The sequence below is a fragment of the Triticum aestivum genome, chromosome 3A (assembly GCF_018294505.1).
Source record: "Triticum aestivum cultivar Chinese Spring chromosome 3A, IWGSC CS RefSeq v2.1, whole genome shotgun sequence".
Classification (NCBI taxonomy): Eukaryota; Viridiplantae; Streptophyta; class Magnoliopsida; order Poales; family Poaceae; genus Triticum; species Triticum aestivum.
This window is the reverse complement of record NC_057800.1, coordinates 37,383,359-37,397,779: the sequence shown is the minus strand read 5'-3', so window position 1 is coordinate 37,397,779 and position 14,421 is coordinate 37,383,359. Positions and strand designations below refer to the sequence as shown.

The 14,421-nt window shown below is 43.9% G+C and overlaps 2 protein-coding genes and 1 pseudogene across 2 annotated transcripts; 2 read left to right on the top strand and 1 right to left on the bottom strand.

Annotated features, from left to right (window-relative positions):
* The first annotated feature begins 443 nt into the window (after positions 1-443).
* LOC123060064 (uncharacterized) lies at positions 444-2,383 on the top strand. Its single transcript, XM_044482629.1, has 4 exons — positions 444-793; positions 993-1,409; positions 1,536-2,159; positions 2,248-2,383. Exons 1-4 carry the CDS (start codon positions 724-726, stop codon positions 2,265-2,267), a joined length of 1,131 nt encoding a protein of 376 aa, XP_044338564.1. The 5' UTR covers positions 444-723; the 3' UTR covers positions 2,268-2,383.
* A 302-nt stretch (positions 2,384-2,685) lies between these two features.
* LOC123060065 (glucose-induced degradation protein 4 homolog) lies at positions 2,686-5,771 on the bottom strand. The gene is made up of 8 exons (XM_044482630.1): positions 5,547-5,771; positions 4,803-4,864; positions 4,364-4,507; positions 3,647-3,720; positions 3,476-3,530; positions 3,338-3,400; positions 3,108-3,235; positions 2,686-3,008 (listed from the first exon to the last, which is right to left on the bottom strand). Exons 1-8 carry the CDS (start codon positions 5,596-5,598, stop codon positions 2,930-2,932), a joined length of 657 nt encoding a protein of 218 aa, XP_044338565.1. The 5' UTR covers positions 5,599-5,771; the 3' UTR covers positions 2,686-2,929.
* Positions 5,772-9,732: 3,961 nt separating this feature from the next.
* Positions 9,733-14,212, top strand: LOC123056691 (probable LRR receptor-like serine/threonine-protein kinase At3g47570; annotated as a pseudogene).
* Positions 14,213-14,421: the final 209 nt, after the last annotated feature.

Genomic DNA, 14,421 nt, shown 5'->3' with positions numbered 1-14,421 from the left:
TTCTTCTGAGGAAAATCCTTGCAGAATATTAATGCCATCATATGCTCTAACTCTCTGCTAGGGTGATTCAGCGTGCTTTGACAATTCTACCTAATATTTCTTCTTGATACTATAGAAATCTAGTGGGCAGTACAGGGATGACATATGCAACCACTGGGAGCGTCTGCTTAGTGTGTGGTCCTCAAAAGTTGTTCGTAACATCTTGCACGATTATGTTGTTGCTTATAAAAAATGCTCGGTTCCAGACAATAAGACAACCGAGATATGGTTTTAAACTGCGTTATGTTGATTGTACCTGTGCGTTGCTACAGGTATATGTTGTTTGTTTAGATACTACATTTTGTTGGAAGGTTACGACAGTTTTTATGAAGGCTGGAATCTAGCCACCGTGAGGAGCAAGAAAGGCAATAGAGTGAGCGAGAAGTAAAGCAATGATTGTATGAAACATATGGAAAAAAAGAGTTTTTGGAGGTCTCTTGACCACCAAACACCACCCCAAAAATAGCACGGCAAAACGCGGCCGCTACCCTCCCGAAATCCACCCCTGCTGCCACTATAACTTCAAAACGGAATGGCAACCTCAACTTTACCAACTTTAGGATAGGTCCAGCAGAACCCATTTTGCTCGCCTTTTACCAGCACAACATCATCCCCTGAAAAAGCAGGCTCCGGCTCCTCCCGAATTTCAGTTTCCGGATTCGCTTTCATTTCCTGCACACAGACATGAATGGACTCAGAAAATTGAAGAAGGGGATCAGCGGCAAGCGAGGCGACCCCCACGTCGCCCAACACGGTAAGAGATTTGTTGGTGTCGATTGTGATTTTTGTCAGGATTTCATCTTCCCCTAAGCACATGTTTCCGATTCCTCACGGTGCTGCATGGCTTAATCAATGTTTTGCCATTCTCTCCTCTGCAAAGATGTTTGGGCGCTCACCCTGCTGAAAATGGAAAATTGCCCGTAGCTTAACCTTGGGTGACCGTTGGTTTGCAGGCCAAACTCCATATGATGAATGGGAGGAGCAGCAACAATATTATTCGCCTTCACCGTTGGTGAGCTCATCACCACGGACACCGCTGGTGAGCGCTTCACCACGGACGCCGCTGGTGAGCCCTTCACTGAGGACGCCGCTGGTGAGCCCTTCACCGCGGGCGCCACCGGTGAGCCCCACGGGGTCGCCAAAGACCCCAGGAGGGAGCCAGAAGAAGCCAGTGCTGGGCAAGGTAAAGAGCAAGGCTAAGAAATGGATGCACCTTCTGCATCACAAAAAGAAGCATCCCTCGCACGATGAGATGATGATGTGGACACCACGTATCGGGCCCAGCTCGGATGACACCTACGGCAGGGGGGGACAATACGATGATGATGAGCGCCTTGGAACCCCAAGCACGGCACTACACCCATCTTCATGTATGCTAAGTTCAAATGAAACCCCACCTGTCTAACTATCTCCAGTTCAGTTCAGCAAACACACCAATTCTTTATAGTTCAGTTGCAACGAAACACGATAAATTTCTATGTCCATGTGAACTGCAGTTGCTGAGTCGGAGTTCGAACCTGAGGTCTACGTGCAAGCATCATCAAGGCAGAACACGCCAGCCCCGAGCCCCACCGCTTGCCAGGAACAACCATTCTTCAAGGTCAGCAGCAGGTTCGAGTCAGAAATGAAGGAAGCCAATGAAATGCTGATGGAATCAAAGAAGCTGCGGGTCAAAACATCCAAGCAGAAGACCGTGACATTTGCACCGATACTAGAATACGGGCCAGAAATCGAAAACAAAGTTTGGAGCAACAAGGAACGCCCTGAATCGACAACCGAGATATTCAGAAAGGCATGTGCTACAGTATTCCAGGCTGCCCTCAAGATGGTCTCTAGAATCCAAGATACAATGGTAGCATACAATATCGACAAAAGGCACATGGTAGAGATATTAGTATCAGTTAATAGATACCTTCTGCTCAAACTGGAGCCTAGTCCAGATGACGAAGCACTTGCCGAAGTTATCACTGAGGCTGCCCTAAATCTGTTAGACGCATGGACTGAGAATGTTGAAAGGCCTTTGATGCAGAGGGCAAAGAAAATCTCTTCTTGGTTCCTGCAAGAAGGGAGAGTAGAATTACCTCCTGTTTCGCTGTCTACACGTCCTTGTGCTGCAGAAGGTAAGCCACTATTGTGCAAGGACAATCCTATCTGCAAAAATATGTTACTGAACACTATATTAGCTTACTGGAAACTTATGACATGCAGATGCAGAAGAGTTCTATTAATTAGAGGATTAACTACTGCTTGAAGCAAGAGACGAACACAGTGACACGGCATCAGTAGAGAGTTATTCGCCTTACAGTATATAGATGCTGGAGGCGAAGACCAAGAGAATGCCCCGAGTAATACTTTGTTCGTAGAATTGATAGTAAAAACATCTTGTGTGTTGTAAAATGAAACCAAAGGGGGTTTCTTTCCTTTGTACAGGAGAGTAAAGTAAAGGACTACAATCTTGATCAAGTTCCTCTTCAGATAAACCTCAGCACTATGATTCTGCCACAGATTCCATTGACAATAACTGAACCAAAAAATGCTCAACTCTACAGTTAATTTATGCGAAAGCAGGCACGAAAAATGCCTATCACACTGAATATGGATACATCCATATTATGACAAGAAACACAAAAAATAACACAGGTGAACTTTCGATAAAATAAACAAATTGATACTTTTTTCCCAGAATACTGAGATTGCAAAAGGATAAGTTACATAATTGTTTGGTCTTGCAACATTCACTGGCACAACCGTACATACATAACATCTCAACTATTTTAAAGGAACATCAGGAACTACGGGTTCAATACACACACAGTATATGTTCATATTGGCAAGCACAGAAAGTTCGCCTGTGTAATCTCTGCCACTTCGATTAATAGCGTCATGCATGTCACTGCAGCTCATATGAAGAAAAGGTGAACCCAGATTGTTTCTCGTTGGTGCACTTCAATTCAAGCTTCTGAAAGGGACTACACACAAAGAAAACAAAAGATGTTTGGAACAACATCCTAATTAGGAAATTCGGTAGTAAGCTTGCAATGTGTAAACTGTGGCAAATTATTCATTACCTGCTGTTTGGGTCGTAATAAAAGCCACTAATGGATCCATCGCTACAAGAAAAGCAGACGTAATAGAAACCAGCTATGGTCAACCCGCAGTCCACTCCCACATTAACAAAGTACTGCTCTTTCCATCTCTGCAAGTAGCATCAGAAAATTGGAAGCTAATAAATGCAACAGATAAGAATTTCAAGATATGATGATGCTTCTACATATGAACATGTCAGGTGGTACAGTACCATAAATATATAAGGATAGTTGCTAAGGTCCACAGACTTGCCACCATCTGCCTCAATCTGACTCTGCAAAACAAAATAAATTAGTAACACATTCTCAAAGTCATGTTGCTGACCACACCAATTTAAGTAATTGGTTACCAGAAGAGGGGTAAATGATGGGAACTTGGACCAGTGTCTTACATCATCCTCTGCTCTGCAAAACAAAAACAAGAATTTGTTTCCAAGAGTAAGTTTGGAATGTTATCCTGCACCAGGACATATATGTGTGAACAAAAGTTAAATGATGGCATTGACATAAACGATACTCACGATGCCTCCCACTTGCCAGTAAAAAAAGTATAATTTTTAGCATCTACTATCTCCCCCTCCCAGAATGTAACCACCTATGGAATGAAAGAGAGCCAATAAGCGAAGTTGAAGTTAATGAATAAAAACAGATCGTAAGGGAAATGCATCAACTATAAATCTAGAAGCTCTGGTGCTTATCCAAAAGTACTTTATTTTTTTTCCTTCAAAACCCCAATATTGATTTTCTACCTGTTGAATTTTCTTCTCAAGTAGTGCAATTGTTTCTAGAACTTCTTAAAAAAACTAGCCTGCCTCAGAGACCTGAGCGCTAGCTCAGTGGTAGAAGCACTGCATAGTACTCCGTGCGAGCCGGGTTCGGCCCCCACAGGGGTGAATACCACACCCAAGTTTATCGTTTCTTCTTAGTAAAAGGCCTATGGGGGCTCGTCCCCTCTGGTCTCCTTTTTTGAGAGAAATCAGTCTGCCTCTGCAGCAGCACATTTCTTTAGTTCATTTAAGAAAGTCTATGGTGACCCAATATTTAATTTAGTGCATCTAAATGCATGTCGACAACTTGACATTGGAAATTTAGTAATGATAATAAGACAAAGAAACTAGTGGATTTCGTAATTTATAAAAGGAAAAACTGGTTTTCATCTGTCCAAAAATGTTTCTTGAGGAAAAGATATAACATATAAAGTCAGGGAGTCAAAGTGGAAGAAGAAACACGTTTCTTACAGGTGTGTCGGCTAAGGGAACATTAAGTGCCTCCATCGTTCCACATAAATAACCCTGTTCAATATCACAACCATGGATACGAACATTGACTTTCCATGCCTCATCTTTTTGTAAACTTGAAACATTCTGAGTTCCTGCAAAACACTGGATGAAATATACAAGTAGATTAGGCTAATTCACAGTAACATGAACACCACAGCTTTAATTCGAGGATACAAAGAGAAAATGGAGGGAAAACAGCACTCTCTAGCTTGACATCATACCCAACTAATGACAATGTTTTCCTTGGCCCTAGAAATACAGGTAATCCCTTATGGGAGGACAGGGTGTCAAATTGCATGATTACTGCGGTTTTGAACAACCCATTTGATACAAAATAATTCAAGCTTCAGTTGTTCCATCTCAATTGAAGGTTCAAATACGCACCAAAAAGACTTACTCTTCCAGCAGTTAAGAGTGAACAGCTAGGAGGAGACGGCTGCACAGCATTTGCATCTTGTCCTGCAACAATAATTTCAATCAGTATCGTACGATGAGCTGCCAAACTAGAAAAGCATCATAAAAACAGCTAAGGCTGCAAAGCGATAATTATGTTAATTTTTTGAGATCGATTTCAGACCCCCGATGCAAAAGCGTGGACCAAATTTATGGTCAAATTGTTCTTTAAATAACAATGTCCCTATTGTGGTTCTTTTTCTCCAAATACAGCAATTTTAACATGCCCAGTGCGTTCAGGACCTCAAACACCTTAATACACATTCACCACGCGTGAATGATTAAATCAGTCAAACATACGCAACACTTGATTATCTAGGAATCTTCCTTAAACAGCTGCCACAAAATCAAAAGGAATTCAGAGGTCAGAACCAATCAGCTCTACCCCAAATCCCCAGTACTCCCAGCTGGCACTGGAGCAGCCTACAGAATCTACGCGAGTGTCCGAATTACAGCAGCCTACTTTACGCGGTCAGAAGGGGATACAGAGTCATACAAATCCTAAAATCAGCAGTATACCAAATTACTCGCACAATCCGGTCCGACCTAAGAGTAATCTGGATTCGACACGCGCTGGATCGATCCGGCGCAGGTGCCGGAGCAGCCTCCGATCGGATCTGGAGCTGGGAATCGCGCGACGAGCCAAGGCGGGCGCGCGTGGATAGATGGGAGGGAGGGCGGGCGAAACCTGAGGAGGTCTGCGAGGAAGGGGTGGCGGTGTCGACCACCCTCACCGGCATCTTCGGCGGCGGCGGCGGGTGAGGTCGCCGGTGACGGTGCTGGATGGATGTTTCGAGAAGAAGTGTGGCGTTTTGGTGCCTCGAGTCGTGTCTCAACGATGGGGACAGATTTGTCACAGGTATTTTGCAGGAAAAAAACAATTTTTTAACACAGTATATACACGAGCATTCATATACACGCACATACACTCACCCATATGAATGCACACGCACCCTATCTCTATGAGCACCTCCGAAAGACTGAGCCGGTATATCATCTTGAAATTTACAAAGTCACTGTAGGCACCTCGTCGTCGATGGGAACGTCTCCCCTCACTGAATGCACATCGCCAGAAATCTTGAAAAAAAATTCAGAAATAAATGCGAGCACCACGATTTCAACGTTAGTGGGCTAAGGATATCACAGTTCATCTAACCATGCAATCATTTTTGCTACCTTTTATGTTTTAGGATCACACTTTTTTCCTTTTTTTCAGGGTCGCGCTTGCAAAGTTTGAAGTGTGTCATAGGCTTGATGAGAGCTCTGGTGTGACAATGAAAGGTGTTATGAGCAGATGTTCAAGCTGTCCTGCTTCTAGAATGTATGTGCTTACTTGATCATCATTAAAGAGAGCTGACGTGCTGACGTGCTGACGTGATGAGACATTTCAAGGCCAACATGACTGCTGACGTGCTCCTCCAGTTCACAAACCTATGGCATGACCTTCAAGCAGTGCACCTCAATCCAGATCAGCAGGACTCAATCTCATGGAGATGGACGGCCAATGATGTTTACAGCGCAGCCTCTGTTCAGCCTCTGTGAACAGAATTCTCTTTGCAGGAACCATCAAGCAGGACTTTACCAAAATGGCCTGGAACTCCGAGGCCCCGCCGAAGTGCCAGTTCTTCGTTGGGCTGGCGATTCAAGGACGTTGCCTTGCGGCTGATAACCTTGCCAAGCGTGGCTGGCCACATAACCCAACATGTTTGCTATGCCAACAAACTCCAGAGCTAGAGACGGCGATGCACATATTGGTGAGCTGCCCATTTACGCAAGGGTTGTGGCTTTGAGTGCTTGACTTGTTGATGATGCCGAGCGACATGGCGCCACTGCCCACAGATGATACCCTCCTGGGCTGGATGACACGCACTTCAGGTAGGCTCAGGAAGGACGCCAAAAAAACTTGGAGATCGATCAGTGCGCTCATTTGGTGGTCACTATGGAAGGAACAAAATGCCCGTGTCTTCAGTCAACAAGCCTCTACGATTGATCAGGTTCTTTCCAACATACAGGAGGAAGCAAAGATTTGGATCGATGCTGGGAGACGTCGGGTGATAGCACTGATTGAAAGGCCAAGGGAGCCTGATTGAGGGTTAGTTTTGAAACAACAACAATAACACTATTCTATTCCACAACCCCAACCTCCGCCAATCTTTGTTTACTCTCTGGTTACCCATTTGTAACCTTTTACTCCTTCTAATCGCAATGAAAGCAGCCAAGCTGCATTTCGTCATCATCAAGGAGAGCTTCTTAGGATTGCTTGGGTTTGAGTTTGTTGCGAGGTGATTCTTTGCATTGTTCGTGTTTGTGTGCCACTCTATATGGGCATCATGTTGTACCGTTTTGTTTTGCTAAAACTTGGAATGATGTCGTTGCAGCTACTATTGTTTCTGAGCAAGAACTATAAAAACGATGTGATTGTCTGCCTTCTGCTTTATAACAATTCAGGCATGGAAACCCCTTTGGTTTAAAAAACTGCAAAAAAAACTTAGTAACATGTTTTTATTTTATGGGCAGGCTCATAATTTAACCCACAAAACACACGCGTTATTTGGTTCAATCGAGCAAACGAAGGTCTGAGCTGCCCAATTGAAATGGACACCAAACAACTCAACCTTATCCAATCTCCTCATTGGCATGATGGCATCCCAAATCCTCTCATTTGATTGCGCTTGCCATGAAGCCAGGCCTCTGGGACGACAATGTTCTCGTTGCCTCCTTACACACTAGAGGTCGCCACTGCTATCTACCTCTCGCGTTGGATAAGTCTCATGGCTCCTACACCTCCAGGCGAGCACGGCAAGCGCGGGCACATCCTCTTAAACATCGACTTTCGATCCGCATTCGTGGTTGCACAACGTCCCCGAATGTGTCGTGTCATTGGCACCCTCAGCATTACGCTCCATTGTCGGGGTGACGAAATCAACAGCCATGGCACCATGTGTGGCTCCTCCCTTGCTTACATGTTTTGCGCGGCCATGTTGTACATGGGGATGATTAATGAGAAGCGTTGTGCTGGTCGATCAACGCTTCGCTAGAGTGACCCTGGCCAACACCTAGACAAGAGCCCCATCACTCTCCAATCTCCTCACAAGTGACAACCCTACTACTAGGTCTAGAGGCTAGTGTAGTAAAATGTATATCTTCCTTTAGACCACGCAGGTCAACTATTTTCGAGAGGGCACCTGTGGGACAAGGAGGTCGATGATGTCATATCAAAGGTGATGTACGTGTGTGGTTTTGATAATTAAAGGCATCCATATGGTTTAATGATTTTCTTGAGTTATCATATACAAAGACATGTTCCATAGATGATGCATGAAATGTATTGGATGAGTGTGAAGAATGCCATCAACACTAACATGTGCATCAAGAGCACTGGGTTTAAGATATGAATACATTGATCAACAAGAAGCAAATGTAATGGATTCTGCAGTTTCAAGATCTTGAGAGAATGAAGAATAATTCAGGACCTGACGTCAAGATAATGTCATGGTGTTATCATGAGTTGTGTCATGATTGATCATGTCTTAGTGTAGGGGATTCAAGTGAATAATTCATTGTGTCTCTCAAGTGGTTGTGTTAGAGCACGAAGAAGGTTGAGTGCTGATCAAAATGATGCCAAGGTGAAACTCAATATGGCCACGAAATCAATATAGGGGACGATGTTAATTTGAAACAATAATCAAAGGGATACAAAGGAGGGCATGAGGGGAGATAAGCCACGAGTGACGACCTTGCGGAAGCGAGGGAGAAAATTTTACAAGATTATGAGCCTCCTGAATCGAAGCACGACCTTCGAGCATATCGTCTTGGTCTGTCCAAGGACGGCATAACAGAAGGGCGACATATTGTCTTGGGCTGCTCAAAACTATAGGTCGCCATGAGCGTTGCATGCTCAGCGAGTACTGCTATACAGCCAACACTTATTAGACGACACAGCGCACGACGTTTGCCATCTAGCCATTGGCGACGTTGTTCCTAGAGTATCTCACGGCGGAGAGGATTTATCGGATGCACATCATGTACACAACATCGTGTGTAGATTAATTCCGTTCTCAGCGCCGCGGCCGCCACGAAGCCCGTGTGGACGCGCCTACACAGTGCATTGACAAAAGTGGAAACGTGACAAATCGTCCGGACCCCCTGTGGCCCTCTCACTCTAGACTCCAGCGTGAAACCGTACGACCGTCGACTAGACCTTTGCAACATCTAAATTGAAATTGACTTGCTTGGACAACTTTGTACTTCACATGTACTCTAGCTTTGAAAGATACTTCCTCCACGGTTTACCAATGGTATAATCTTTTATTTGCTCCCGCCGCATTCGTCCATATTGATTAAATTTAAATCTTAAAAAGCGTGGACGCGCTAAATGATAGAAAATGGAGGGAGCATGCACTAATACCTACCTTTTTTTTGCGGAAAGCACTACTACTACCTCTTTAAAATAATATATAAGACCAAGTTTAGTGATCCAATGTTCTTATATATTTTTTTTACAGAGCGAGTAGATGAAAATCTGATAGAGTGACGTGCGCGGTACACAACGACGATCGATGACTAGCTAGCTAGCTAGCCTTGTGGCCGCGGCCGGCGTTCTGCCGAGGAGCCAAGTCCAAGTCTACTGTAAAGACAAGGAAAAGTCTAGTGCACTATATATTCTGGGAGTGCGCCAATGAGTGTCGTCCAGCAAAGCAAAGCAGTTGTGAGGTCATCGATGTAGACGTCGCGGCCGCGCCTATAAATCAAGGCTGCCGAACATCCTAAAAACAAAAATCAGGCGGCCACCTCTGCTAGTCCAACCCAAACGGCCAACCCAACACCCAACACCCAACACTCCACTAGTCCAACCCAAACAAACAACAGCAAAGATGGAGCGACCAGGCGGCCACCTCTGCTTCTCGTTCTCGCCTGGGCTCGACGGCTGGCCGTGGAGCGTGACGGTCCGCTGGCCGTGGGCGGCCTACCAGAGGCGAGTCTGACGCCGCCGCAGGCCTCGTCGCCGGTACCCTCACGCTCACCGGCGAGCCGGTGAGTCCACTCTCCCTCTCCCTCTGCTGTAGTTAGTTTCCCCCATTTCTACTGCCCACTACTCACTCCGTTTTAGAATAGATGACCTAACTTTATACTAGCTTTATACTAAAGTTAGTACAAAGTTAAGTCATTTATTTTTTTTGAAACAAAGGGGGTATCTTTTTGATTTGATCTTTCATCATCTTACTTAATTGGAGAAAGTTCTAATTAGGCCATAGAGTTTGCACCGAATAAAATTGTTGGGGGCAAACAATTGATGTACTGTATTTTACAAAAAAAAAGGGAGGTGAACGTGAAGCTAATGAAGCATCGTTTGCGCAAGCATAACCGACTCTTCAGCCTCCTCTCTTGTTGCTCCAATTTCAACATCAACGCCATGAACAAACAACCAAACTCAAACAAACCAAGTACTCCATCCGTAAAGAGCATTTAGATCACTAAAGTAGTGATCTAAACGCTCTTATATCAAGGATTGCAGATTATCAAGACAAAGATACGTGATAAGGTACAATATGATTTTCTAGTCAATAGCTTCGATACTACACTCCCCGGAAAAAAAAACTTTGATACTACACATACATCATTTATCAAGGGGAAGAACCGCCATGAAGATGTTCTTAAGTACAGTAGTTTACAAGATCCAGCTAATAAATGAAGAGCTGGTCTGTAGTGATTAACACAATACTCCGTGGTTATGTACTATTTTCATACATTTACTTTTGTTACATGATGAGTATTATATGTATATATATATATATATATATATATAATTAACATTAAAATGTACTGTATTTCATAAACTAATGTGTACAGAATCAATATAATTATCTAACTTATTATAGTCATACGGTTCGTATTCAAAGTTCTTTTTTAGCAACTTCGCCCCTCCCGAGATTTCTTTCAAGCTCCGCCATTGGATATCTGCAAACATGTAGTATCTGTTATTGACTCTTCATAATTCTGCTTGCTCTTATGTATGCATACTTGCAGATACAGAGAGGGTACTGCACATCTAACTCGGGCAACATACATCGCCGCTAAAGTTTCTACAATTGGACAGTTACTTCTCCTGGTGCTGGTGGCTCTCAGTGCACATGTGGTCGACTGCAGCTCATCCTCGCTGCATGGAAACGAGACAGATCGATCATCACTGCTTGGATTCAAGGCTGCAATCAGTCTCGATCCACATCAAGCCTTCATGTCCTGGAGCGATACCACCCACTTTTGCAACTGGGAAGGTGTTTTGTGCAGGATGAAGACTCCACGCCGTGTCACTTCTCTAAACCTTACAAGTCAAGGTTTGGTCGGACACATCTCTCCTTTACTTGGGAACTTAACATTTCTTCAATCTCTAATCCTCACGGACAACACACTCACGGGAGAGATCCCACCCTCCCTCGGTCACCTGCGCCGCCTCCAAACCTTGCGCTTGAATAACAACACGCTGCAAGGAAGGCTGCCAAGTTTCGCAAACTGCTCAGACCTCAGGGTGCTGGATGTTTCGGTTAACAATCTAGTTGGCCGAATTCCTGTTGATTTGCCTCCTCGCCACCTTCAGGTGCTGCAAGTTTCAGCTAATAACCTTACTGGCACCATCCCAACTTCTCTTGGCAATATCACAAAACTAACCACCATCAGTTTCTCTTTTAATCACATCACAGGATACATCCCAAATGAGCTCGCACATTTGTCCAACTTGCAGTACATGTATGCCAGTGTCAATCAGCTGGTAGGCAGGTTTCCGCAAGCCATCCTGAATCTTTCTACTCTCGTCGGCCTTGACATTGTTCTCAATGGTCTAAGCGGGGAGGTGCCACCAAATCTGTGTACCTCTCTGCCCAATCTCCAGATACTTGTATTAGGTGGCAACTTCTTTCGAGGGCACATTCCTAGCTCATTCACTAATGCTTCCAGTCGAGTAAATTGCAAAAAACCACCACAATTGGGGCGAAATTTTCAATGCTTCAGAAAAAAACCACCAAAAAACATGCATTTTGGTGGGTGTTTGATGACATTTGCATAATTGTGGTGGTTTTTTGCAATTTACTCCTTCCAGTCTGAATGACATCGATTTGTCAGGTAACAACTTCACTGGATCGGTGCCCACCACGATTGGTAAACTTACCAAACTCTCGTGGTTAAATCTTGAACGTAATCAACTCCAAGCACACAACAAGCAAGAATGGGGTTTTTTGGACAGCTTAGGCAACTGCACAGAGCTACAAATGTTCTCCATGAGCTGGAATCGTCTATCAGGGGACGTACCAAGTTCATTAGGCAACCTTTCCAGTCAACTTCAACGCCTATACATGGCACAAAACCAACTATCAGGAGATTTTCCTTCTGGCATAGCAAACCTCCGCAACCTGATCGTTGTGTCATTGGGGAGGGGGGGGGGGGGGGGGGGGGGGGGGAATCACTTTACAGGTGTCGTCCCAGGGTGGATTGGAACCCTCAAAACTTTGCAACAGATAGGTTTACACACAAACTCCTTTACAGGGGTCATACCATCATCCTTGTCAAACTTGTCTCAGTTGGGAGGGCTTTATATGTTCTCGAACCAGCTCACTGCCCACATACCACCAAGCTTTGGAAACTTCTCAATGCTTCAATATTTGGACATTTTCAACAACCATCTTCACGGTGGGGTTCCAATGGAGATCTTCCGGATTCCAACAATATTTGAAATTGTTTTATCCTTCAACAACCTGGACGGAAAAGTTCCTTCAAACATTGGCAATGCCAAACAGCTCGTAAATTTGGTACTTTCATCAAACAAGCTATCTGGAGATATTCCAAGCACTCTGGGTAATTGTGAAAGTTTAGAAGATGTTGAGTTAGACTCGAATATTTTTAGCCTGAGCACTTTGTGATATTTTTAGTGGAAGCATTCCAACATCATTGGGGAAGATAAGTAGCCTAAAAGTTTTGAATTTATCTACTAATAACATAACTGGGTCAATACCAACATCTCTTGGCAATCTACAACTTCTTGAGAAACTAGATTTGTCATTCAACCATCTTCATGGTGAGGTTCCAACAAAAGGCATCTTCAGGAATGCAACTGCTGTGTGGGTTGACGGAAATCAACTAGGCACAAGGAATCTTTAGTACTCCAAGTAGTTGTTCCAATAGCCAGTATGGTGTCGCTTGCTGTAGTCATATCTGTCTTGTTTCTCTGGAAAGGAAAACACAATAGCAAATCTATATCATTGCCATCAATTGCTACAGATTTTCCCAAAGTTTCTTTCAGTGATCTAGCCAGAGCAACACAAGGATTCTCAGTGTCCAACTTAATTGGCAGAGGGGGATATAGTTCTGTATATCAAGGAAAACTAGTTGAATACAAAAATGTGGTTGCCATAAAAGTCTTCAACCTACATACAAGAGGAGCACAAACGAGCTTTATCGCAGAATGTAATGCGTTGAGAAATGTGCGGCACCGTAATCTGGTCCGGATGCTAACTGCATGCTCAAGCATTGATTCTAATGGCAATGATTTCAAAGCCCTAGTGTATGAGTTCATGCCACGAGGAGACTTGCATAAACTACTATACTCAACTCCAGACTATGAAGGCTCTTCATATTTGAACCTTATTACAATGGCTCAAAGGATTGGCATTGTGGTGGATGTAGCAGATGCATTGGAGTACCAACACCATAACAACCAAGGCATAATGATTCATTGTGATTTGAAGCCTAGCAACATTCTCCTGGATGACAATATGATAGCTCATGTGGGAGACTTTGGCCTAGCAAGATTCAAAGTTGATTCCACAACATTATCTCTTGGTAACTCAAACACCTCTTCGATTGCACTAGTGGGAACGATTGGATACGCTGCTCCAGGTAATCGCCTTTTTTATATCTTGTGTTGCCTCATTTTACATTTGCATCCATGTTAACCTCTGAAAGCAAAATTAACTCCTCTGTTTATCAATTATGTAGAATACGCACGGGGTGGTCAAGTTTCGACCGCCGCAGATGTTTACAGTTTTGGTGTCGTTCTGCTCGAGATATTCATTCGAAGAAGGCCAACTGATGACATGTTTAAGGATGGACTGAGCATTGTAAAGTTTGCAGAGGCCAACTTCCCTGGTCGAGTATTGGAGATTGTCGATCCCCAGCTGCTACATGAGTTAGAGCTTTCCCAAAAAAACTCCAATGGACTTGAAGGAAGAAGGTGTACATTCTCTGATGTCTATGCTAAACATTGGCCTCTGCTGCACCAAACCATCTCCAGATCAACGTATGAACATGCAGGAGGTGGCTGCCAAGCTACATGGAATTAGGGATGCATACCTCAGAGGAAACTGAAGAAGTTTTCATGTTGCTTCAGACTTCAGTGGCATATTAGCTCTCCCAATAAGTTGCTGCATAGTTGGCGTTTACACGTACCATGTATGCAATTTACAAATCCAAACCCTCTGTGTGTCACTGCATCATCCCAGCTGGTGCACACTGAATGAATAGCAAATATGAATACCATTTCCATGTACCAATATTACAAATCAAATAGTATACAT

Excerpts from the sequence above, each read along its gene's own strand:
- LOC123060065 (XM_044482630.1), bottom strand. The coding sequence starts at position 5,598 with ATGCCGGTGAGGGTGGTCGACACCGCCACCCCTTCCTCGCAGACCTCC. Across the intron at positions 3,531-3,646 it reads ACTGGCAAGTGGGAGGCATC|AGCAGAGGATGATGTAAGAC; the intron begins GTGAGTATCGTT and ends TTTGTTTTGCAG. Across the intron at positions 3,236-3,337 it reads ACTATCCTTATATATTTATG|AGATGGAAAGAGCAGTACTT; the intron begins GTACTGTACCAC and ends TGCTACTTGCAG.
- LOC123060064 (XM_044482629.1), top strand. The coding sequence starts at position 724 with ATGAATGGACTCAGAAAATTGAAGAAGGGGATCAGCGGCAAGCGAGGC. Across the intron at positions 794-992 it reads CCCCCACGTCGCCCAACACG|GCCAAACTCCATATGATGAA; the intron begins GTAAGAGATTTG and ends GTTGGTTTGCAG. Across the intron at positions 1,410-1,535 it reads GGCACTACACCCATCTTCAT|TTGCTGAGTCGGAGTTCGAA; the intron begins GTATGCTAAGTT and ends TGTGAACTGCAG.